The sequence below is a fragment of the Doryrhamphus excisus genome, chromosome 23 (genome assembly GCF_030265055.1).
Source record: "Doryrhamphus excisus isolate RoL2022-K1 chromosome 23, RoL_Dexc_1.0, whole genome shotgun sequence".
Lineage (NCBI taxonomy): Eukaryota > Metazoa > Chordata > Actinopteri > Syngnathiformes > Syngnathidae > Doryrhamphus > Doryrhamphus excisus.
In genome coordinates, this window is record NC_080488.1 from 9,421,849 (window position 1) to 9,431,739 (window position 9,891).

General features: G+C 45.1%; 1 protein-coding gene across 1 annotated transcript; it reads right to left on the reverse strand.

The window, feature by feature from the left end:
• Positions 1 to 463: 463 nt before the first annotated feature.
• Positions 464 to 8,722, reverse strand: si:ch73-43g23.1 (uncharacterized). Its single transcript, XM_058063946.1, has 2 exons — positions 8,651 to 8,722; positions 464 to 7,442 (listed from the first exon to the last, which is right to left on the reverse strand). The coding sequence occupies exon 2, from the start codon at positions 7,382 to 7,384 to the stop codon at positions 803 to 805; it is 6,582 nt and encodes a 2,193-aa protein (XP_057919929.1). The 5' UTR covers positions 7,385 to 7,442; positions 8,651 to 8,722; the 3' UTR covers positions 464 to 802.
• Positions 8,723 to 9,891: the final 1,169 nt, after the last annotated feature.

The window sequence follows — 9,891 nt, forward strand, 5'->3', positions numbered from 1 at the left end:
CTTGTATCTGGTACATTTATTAATGTAATTAATTATTCATCTCAACAGGAGAAGCATGTATGCCAAAGCAATACAGTTCATTGACTGATGATAATTAATAGGTTAATGATTAAGCATTCAGCATTTATTTATTAATCTTAATTAATCTTAATCTTAATTAATCTTTAGTCTTTCTTACAATTACATTTATGGAAGAAGAAAAAAAACATTGTACTAATTGTTAAACATGTCCGAAACAAAGCATACCACTATGCATACACAATATGTATATGTACTGCGTTTATACTGTATGTACTTTATCACTGTATATAATAGTGGTCACTCTTTGTCTACAAGAATCAGTTAGAAAAAGGGAAAAAAAAACACATTTTCTCGACAACTTTATTGGCATCATGTACACAAAATGCAGTTTTTTTCAAGAAATACAATGACAAAGTAACCGAAGTACTTATACATTGCCAGTTTCAAGTTTTTTGGGCACATTTTCTTGTAAAGTACACACAATTGCAACCACTTCTTTAATGTTTCTGCATGACCTGCAAGTGTACTTTTTAGTATCAAAAGTGATAAAATATGAATATTCAGATATGTATAACATAGTATTTTTTATATTTATGCCAATAATTGTTTTTTTTATTGTATTGTTAGTAGCAAGTAGCAGCAGAACATAAACAACAAGCATATTCAATTGCGACATGAAAACTCAAATAACATTAGAAGCTAACATTAGGCGCCCCCCCTTTTTATACAGCGTGTATTTAAAACTCCACAGGCTCCAGGAAGACGGCTCGGGTCCTCTATTTCAGGACCTTTTCCCCCCCGATGGGGGGAGGCTGGCTGGATGTTTATGGTAGTAGACTGGAGTGGTAGCATTGGAGCTCGTGTTCATCCCTGTGGGAACATAATACATACCATCCAGGTAGCTCTGATCCAGCGGTGGATGGTTTTGCGGTTCCGATTTTGACCCCTGACCGGAACAGTTCCTGAAGCTGCTACTGGGCCCATTTGGGTGCATTGATGACGTAGCGGACGCATCAGGATATCGTGGCGGTTGATGCTGAGCATGTGGAGCGGGAGCCGTATTGTACGGCATGTATTGTGGAGTAGACCCGTACATATTTGGATTGTGGAGAGATGAGTACGGAGCTGCTGACGGAGGATATAAACCTGAGTGAGACATGGCTTGCTGAGGGATGAGAACTTCCACGTATTGTCCGGTTTCTGGGTCAAACAACATCTTCCTTAAAGGTTGCATAGGAACCTCGATGTAGAAATACTTCCCAGTTTCTGGATCCAGTAGAACTCTACGAGGTGTCTGTCCGTAGTTGCTGTCTGAGTACAAACTGGAGCTGTCACCTCCATACTCGGATCCATACAGATACTGCGGGTCTATGGGACCCAAACCAGGGGAGTGACTGTGCCCAGAATCACCATAATTAGGCTGCTGTTGGGGGGATCTGTGCGGAGGTAGCCGCCTGGGGTCAAGCGGCTGGTAAATAGTGGGGGGCTGGTTTGGACCATGAGGACTTGACTTGGGTGATGAGCTAGTTTGGAAGCTCTGAGGATCAGGTCTGCATTGGTGGTGACGAAGCGGGGCTTGGTAGGGTATGACATGACCTGGGGAGTGTGGTGCTGGAGGTGCTGGTGGGGTGACGTTGTGAGGACTGTGGTAATGATGATGATGATGATGAGGTGGAGGTGGAGGTGGGAAGCCAACTGTACAGGAACAAGGAACGTGGGCGGGGTTCTGATAGCGATTTGACCTCCTCGGCGTTAAATCCGGCATAAGGGGACTGAAGCTCTCTCTTTCGTCGTAACTCGGAGGATCATCTGAGGTATTAAAACGATCGGAAAACCTTTGGGTGCGTTCGCTGGACGATGATCTCCGGTATCCAGTTGTGGAGACACCAGAAGAAGCTTTGGCGTAGCTTAAAGTTGTCGACGTCGCTGCTTCAGTTGTGTGTGGACCTTCACGGTTCTGGTTTTCAATAAGATCAGAATCATTTGTTGATGTAGCGTTCGCCGATCTCACAGGTGACGCCCGTGGGTGCTGCTCCTCACCCATGTCTTTAGAAGCTTCGGTTCCTGACTGGTTTACCATGCTTGAGATGCTTGTTGTTGTTATTTTGCTTGACGGGGGTTTGATGCTGGATACGGTCGACACTGCAAGTTTCCTCATTTGGTTGGACGTTGACGTTGACGTTGACGTTGACGTTGACGTTGACGTTGACGTGGCCTCAGTGGGTATCTTCCTGTAGATGGTCGGAGATGACACTACAATTGTTTGAGGTCTCTCGTCGCATTTGAAGCTCGCTGGAACGTCACCGGTCTTGGTGCCAAAATCTGCAGGTTTGAACTTGCACATCGGTTTCGGAGGTACAATCGGTTTTTCCGAATTTTTTGCAATAGATTTAACTTCTATGGTTTGTAACCTGTTGCTTTTCGATTCTCGTTTCGTGGTGGTCTCTTTCGAAAGGGACTTGACCTCGATGGGCTGAGGTCTGAATCGTCGTACGGCGGGGGACCTCGGAGGGAAAGTGGGGTCCTGTCTTTTCACCGCTTCAAAATCTCCATGTTGTTTTTGTTTGTTTAGAACCGGAAGTTGATCCTGTGGAGATCCTTGAGATCCTTGGTTCTTGGGTGGTTTATCCGTATGGTCACATGACAATAACGGGCTGGAGATACTGGATGAAGAAGAGAATGTCTTCTCTCTACGGGGTTCATTTGAAGGGGTCTGAAGTGGGATTTCTAAGCAATTAACGTGCTTCCGTGGGGCATCTTTTCCTTCTGCAGAATTCCGACTTTCAGCCACCATTGCTCCAATATCAGCTTGGTAGCCTTTCTCCTTTAATAACATGGACACTGAATGACTACCGGGACTTGGGACACCTCCAGATGTTGTGACTTCAGGTGAAGATGAGGAAGCTAGAACCTGCGGAGATGTTTGCAGCTCTTCCTGATTTAGTGGTTGACTAGTTTTTGCCTGGTTGGATCCATCCCGAATCAACACAACGGCAGTGGAGACTTCTCGTTCCTTACTGGGAAGACTTCCAAGCTTGGGAGGTTTTGGATCTGATCTCATCACCGTGTCATCGTTTATCTCCTTCAATGTTTCTGCCTCCATATTAGAAGTCTTGGTAGTTGCTTCCTTAACCGGTAGTTCTTGTGTCCCTTGTTCGATTTCCGTCGGTGTCTTAGTATCACCGAAGTCTTTATGGTTTTTGTTCTTGTCATCCCTCCAACAAACCGCCTTGCATTGTATTTGCATCGGATGTAACTGAGATGAAGGCTTCCCTTTGTTCTGCCGAGGTGGACTTTCATCGTTTGCTTCCATGTTCGGTTCCTCGCTCTTCTCCGTCATGGACTTGTTTGTTCTTTCCCCTCGTATCTCATCATCTTTTGTTTCATTTTCGTTTTTCTTATTCAAATTATCATTTTTGTCTTCATTAATATCTGAGGGCGCTTTGAAGGACAGATTATATGTGTTCTTGACAAGCCTTCGAACATCTCTGACTTTGTGGATTGGGCCTTTTTGTTTGTTTTCTTCCATTTTTAGATCTTCATTAGGCTCTTGGATTTTTTCATTCTGTTGTTGGAAATCCGGTGGAGATGTTTCGAGATTTTTTTCTGCCTCGGGTGTAAGGCAGACATTGAGGGACGCTTTCTTTTTCTCGCCGCATTTAAGTTCACGTTCATGTGTTTCCAGTTGTTGGTTGGTTATCCTGGTAGCAGAAGGAGCTTCTGGGTTCCTGGAATTTGTTGAGTTGCTTCCCTCGTTCTCCTGCCATCTTTTCCTGTCATCTCCATCTTTTCTTTGAGATCTGATTTCAGATGTTTGTGAGGTTTTATTCCCATCTGGAGAATCAGAACTTGGTCGGTTGGATTTGTCGCTGACATCTCTTTGGATTTGTTCTCCTTTCACGTCAGGATCTTTTGACGGGTCCTCGATGGTGTTGTTTTCTCCAAAACCGGGGTTCACTTCCTCTCCATCAGGTTCATCAGGTTGTTTATCAGCACCTTGCATCTTCTTCGACAGAACGCTTTTTATAAGGCAAGTTGCCATCTTGGTCTTTGAAGATGTTTCATCCAGAGAAACTGATTTCTGCAGTTTGTTTTTTCTTTCATTGAACTCGGAACCGGTGCAAAGCTCAGCAGTGTAAGATTCTTGGACTTCTGCTGGTGTACTGTACTGTCTCAGGAATGCCTCCCGGGAATGCCTTTCTAGTGAAGCGCTGTTCTCCGTGACGGGAATTCCAGGACTGTTATTTTCCCTGTTTTCATCCTTACTTTCTTTTCTCTTCAACTGGATTTGTCTCTTTGGTACTCCTCTTCTCAGCTTCCTGGAGTCTTCTCTTTCCACCGCTACATCGATGCACTCGAAGCTTCCCATCTCGTTCCCGCGTGATGGATCCATTTCGTCCGAATGGTGGAGAAGCTGTTGCTGGAACGAGAACTCGTCGTTATCCAGCTTGGAAGCAGAACCCCGAAAGTCAGCATAAGTCGGCCAGGCGCTGCTGACCCCCGCCGGGCTCTCCTGAGTCGACGGTTGTGAGATGTTGGTAGATGATCGGTGGCTGGAGTTGTACATGTCGAGATAATCTAACTCGGGGCTGGAGAGGCTCCGAAAAGCCACGTCTGTGAGCCACTTCACTTCATTGTCCGCTTCGTCCAACTCACTTCCCATACTGGAGCTCGAACTCCGGATCGATCGAGCACTGATCTTGTTCTGCGGTGCGGGGGGCTGAAGTCGCCTAATCGGACCACCACCAATACTCTTGTCTTGTTGGGAAGCGGATTTGAGCAGACTTTGCTGTTCCTGTGGCTGTCTGGCGGTAGGAACGCTCTCTGAATAGGAATGCACGGTTGGCATTCCCTGACGACTCTCTCTGCTTGTGGGGGCTGGACCGCGACTCGCTGGGCCTTTTCTATTTCGGGAATTGAACGACAGCTCAACCTGTTCCTCTCTGTAACCGGCATCCTTTTGCCACTCCTCCCAACCCTCCCTTTGACTTTCTCGTTCCATGTCTCTCAATCGCTTTTCTCTCTCCTCTTCCAGCTGTATTTTCCTCTCTATCTCCGATTGCTTCCCGGGTGTGACGCCGTGGAGCGGATTATTATTATCAGCGGGGTTTTCCGTATTTGTCACAGCCTTTAAATAACCACTCTGTGATGCTACAGAATCAGGATGGCTTCTGTTCTGCCAGCGTCTGCGTGGTTTCTCCGGGGCTATAATGTGTACAGGCGTGAATCTGGTTAGCGGCGGGGAAGGAGTTTTCCGACCGTTTACATCTTGTGCAAATCTCGCTCCGAGTTTTTGCCTTGAATGATCCGCCGCAGAGTGTAACCGTTTGTTATCGGACCTCAATAAATGATGCGTATGTTGATTTAGTCGTTTTTCTTCTCTGAGTAGAGATTTGTCGGCTGTACCGCTGAGAAGAAAACGAACCGGAATAGAATTGGTTTCCATAGCAGAACCATTAAAAGAGTTTGGATTTTCCTCGTTTATTCTAATTCTGTTCTTTGGATTTTGGTGAATCAATAATTTGTCCGATTTTTCCTTAGCCAAAAAAGGTGAATTAGACACTAGTGACCGAAATTGCACACCATGTGAACTGACTTTATTTAGATGTGATTTTTCTACCTTGTCCGATTCAGATGTTTCCACCTCAATGTGGTTCTGTGTTTCCGGAACATCAGGTGAGGAGATGATAACTCGCTCAGGTGAAACGGTCGATGGTGAACACTGATTGTATCTCTGCACCGGTGATGGATCTCGACTTCTGTGCTCAGGTGAAGAACCGTGGCTTTGATACCTCAACTCAGGTGATGGAGTGTGACGTGTTGATTGAGGCGAAGATGTTTCAGATCTGGACTGAATTATTTCAGCACACATGAAGCCTGATACGGTGCTCTGTCCGTCAGGAGACGCTGGTGTCCTGTCCGACTCGAGTGTACGGAATATTCCAGAATAAGGAATCTCTGTACTATGAGTGGAGGAGGTAGTACTCCTTGATGACTCGACGAGAGAACAATCTTGTGTTGTGTGCTCTTCAGAGATATATTCTTTCCTTTTGATCTCAGGTGAAGATGCCGTGATGCGGATTTCTGGTGAAGGAGCCGTGTGTGTACTTTCAACGGAAGAACATGTGCTTCTAATTCCAGGCGATGGAGATAAACTATAGCTGACCACAGGTGAAGAAGCCTGGGTGATTATTTCAGAAAATGTCGAATTCGGCCTGAAGATTCCAGGTGAGGAATTTCTTGATGGAACACCCAGGAGGTCAGGTGATGGAGAGGTTTGCTTTAATTCAGGAAAAACACTCTTCTCATTGGATTGGATTAATGCAATAACAGGGGAGGGGGGCGTGTATCGGGGGGCAGGTGTTGACGCAGCACTGACGATATCCGCTTCCAAACCTCCGTTCAGGTTTTCTTTGGTGAGATCTTCATTTGACTCCGAGGTTTGGATCGGGTTTTGGACTTGTATATCAGGTGTAGAACCCCTGCTCATAAGATCAGGTAGGGACACTCTTCCTTTCAGCTCAGGGAACGGGGACGATGATGGAGAATCGGGTGAGGAACGCCTATTATTCAATCCTGGAATTAGAACAGAATGTCCAGACTTGCTATGAACAGATGAAGGAGAATAACACGGAAGGTCGAATCCAGCTTGAGAAGAAACATCAGTAGGTTCTGCTTCGAAATCCTCGGACTGGAGGTTCACCGATTCAGAAGAAGATGCGATATTGCAGTTCATAGATGCAGGGGAAGTACTCTGACTTAACGATTGATTTCTACTTTCTTCTGGATGAAGCTCTGAGAGTGAACATCTCGGCTCAACACAAACAGAATTCAAACAGGGACTCTTTTGTCCAGGCGAGGGTGTCCTCTCCTTAAAAACAGTGCTGTCAACTTCAGCGCTAATCTCAGGCACGGGTGATTTACTTTTCGACTCAAAAGTGGAGTTACTATCTTTAGAAAGTTCAGAGCTCGCTATGTTGGTCTCACTCTGCGGTGGAGGGCTATGAATCCTCTCCGTTTGGTCGTCAAGCCCTTCTTCTCCTTCACTGGAGCACGGCGCCGTGTGGTACGAACCTGAAGAATCGTTCAGATCATCCACCGTCAGTGATGCGGCTGTTGATGCCAAATGGACAAATGCCTCGACGGCAGCGTTGCTGGACAGTGAAGGCGACTCAGAATCATCCCCGAATATGTCACACAGACAAGTGGTCTCAGAGATGGACCCACGTCGGATAGGAGAAGTGATGATGTCAAATATTTCAACGTGGTTCGGGGTGCCGTCCCGATGACACAAGGAATACGGGGTGCGGGGGGCACTGCGTAGGAAGGAGTAGCTGTCCCCTTGAAGAGTCCAGCTGTCCATCACTCGTCCACAAGTGCCAAAGTCTGCCGCTCTTCTAGTCCTGCTCTTTGTTCCGTTCCTGAAATGAAATAGGGTCAACTAGACGGTACTCACATATAACCCATAATAGTGAATAATACTATTGACTTTGTACAATAACTTCAACAATACTGTAATAATAGTAATACTTAATCACATTTTCATTCATTCATTCATTTTCTACCGCTTTTTCCTCCACACAGAGATGGCCGAGGGTGGGGAAAGACAAAATAAGTAACCAAAAAGTTACCACTTCCACACAAAATAAGAGGAGAACTCATTCATTCATTCATTTTCTGCCGCTTTTCCTCACGAGGGTCGAGATGGCCGAGGGTGGGGAAAGACAAAAAAAGTAACCAAAAAGTTACCACTTCCACACAAAATAAGAGGAGAACTCATTCATTCATTCATTTTCTACCGCTTTTCCTCACGAGGGTCGCACAAGGGTGCTGGAGCCTATCCCAGCTGTCTTCGGGCGTGAGGCGGGGTACACCCTGGACTGGAGGCCAGCCAATCACAGGGCACATATAGACAAACAACCATTCACACTCACATTCATACCTATGGACAATTTGAAGTCGCCAATTAACCTAGCATGTTTTTTGGAATGTGGGAGGAAACCGGAAGAAAGAAAACCCACGCATGCACGGGGAGAACATGCAAACTCCACATAGAGATGTCAGAGCGTGGGGAAAGACAAAATAAGTAACCAAAAAGTTACCACTTCCACACAAAATAAGATGAGAACTCATTCATTCATTCATTTTCTACCGCTTTTCCTCACGAGGGTCGCGGGGGGGTGCTGGAGCCTATCCTAGTTGTCTTCTACACCCTGGACTGGTCGCCAGCCAATCACAGGGCACATATAGACAAACAACCATTCACACTCACATTCATACCTATGGACAATTTGAAGTCGCTAATTAACCTAGCATGTTTTTGTAATGTGGGAAGAAACCGGAGTACCCGGAGAAAACCCACGCATGCACGGGGAGAACATGCAAACTCCACACATAGACGGCCGAGGGTGGAATTGAACCCTGGTCTTTAATCACATTTTTCACCATCAAATTGCCTTGAAATAGCATAAAAGTAAATTGTGATATGGTAAAATTAAATTAACTTAATTTAACATAACTTCTTCTATGGTTATAATCACAAAATGTGCTTCCCTATGGCTTACTATAAGAATGAATGGAAAAAATGTTCACACATTAATTAATATATACAGAATAATCGGTACTGTACCTGCGGCGTATGATGAGTCTTATCCAATATGGCAAATTTTTATGGCAAAAAAAAAGAGTCTTTTAAATCCACAGCACTCCCCAAGTCTTCAAGAGCGAGCAGCTTTGTAGCTCACAATGTGACTGAGCTTCACTGCTTCAGAGTCCCAAAGCAGTGGCACGGATCAGGCTTCAATAAAAAAAGGCAAAGACGGGGCATCTCTCACTGTGGACACATTGCATCCTCCTGGTGCTCCCATCTCCATTTCTGCCCCTCCCTTTTTGAATCGGCCTTGGTCATAAGCGCCTTGTGAGTCCACCCTGGTTACTCACTTTTCTTTCCCTGAGCTGAGCAGAGTGGGCATTGGCATTGGGTGGGTTTATACTTAGAAGCAGGTGCTGATCCAGCCGGGACGGATGAGTGGGACTGGAATCTGACACTTAGGGCCAGCTCAGTCACAGGGGCCGAGTTATTTTTGGAACCGTACTATCAGAAGAAGATAGCAATAGCTTTGGTGCTTTGCTCGGGCAGGTTGGCAAATAATACAAAGCACATTGTACAAACCACTTATTGTTAAAGTCACTTTTATATTATGAGTTTTGTCTTACAACAGTTGAAATATAAATATATATGTGTATTCATAGTAAGGGCTTAATGGGGGACAACAGGTCAAAGGTCATCCAACTTTGACAGGTCACATAACATGAGAAAGGTACCCTGCATGTTTGCAGATCTTAATGACCGAATCTTTGACTACAGCCAATAAAACACATTTGGAGTTCTACTGTATGTAACACTGCACCGGTGTGCTCATCTTATTCATTAAAGTTGGCAGTAGTACAGAAATAAGCCACATAAGGCTGCCATGGACATGTCTGTCTGACGCTGGTCAGTTTGGATAAGCCAACTGTCTCTGCTCTAATACCGCATGAGATCAACATTAATTCTCAGTCGTTATTACATCATTCAGTATACGCTAATGGAAAATATTTGATTGCAGCCAAGGTTAAAGTTACTCATTTGCCCATTTCACTCAGCAGTCTATAACGTTTACATCTTGGGTCCGGTATACTCTTATAACATATGCACATTTATAGCGTGACTTGCCAGAATGAGACTTGATGTCAACTTAGAGCAAGGTAGTATTGCTTAATGATATAAACGGTGTTGGATCAGTTTCTATCGTTAATTCTATATATATTCATTGTGAAATAGTGTTTAGATCAGGGGTCTCAAACTCAAGGCTGGGCCGCATCAGGTTT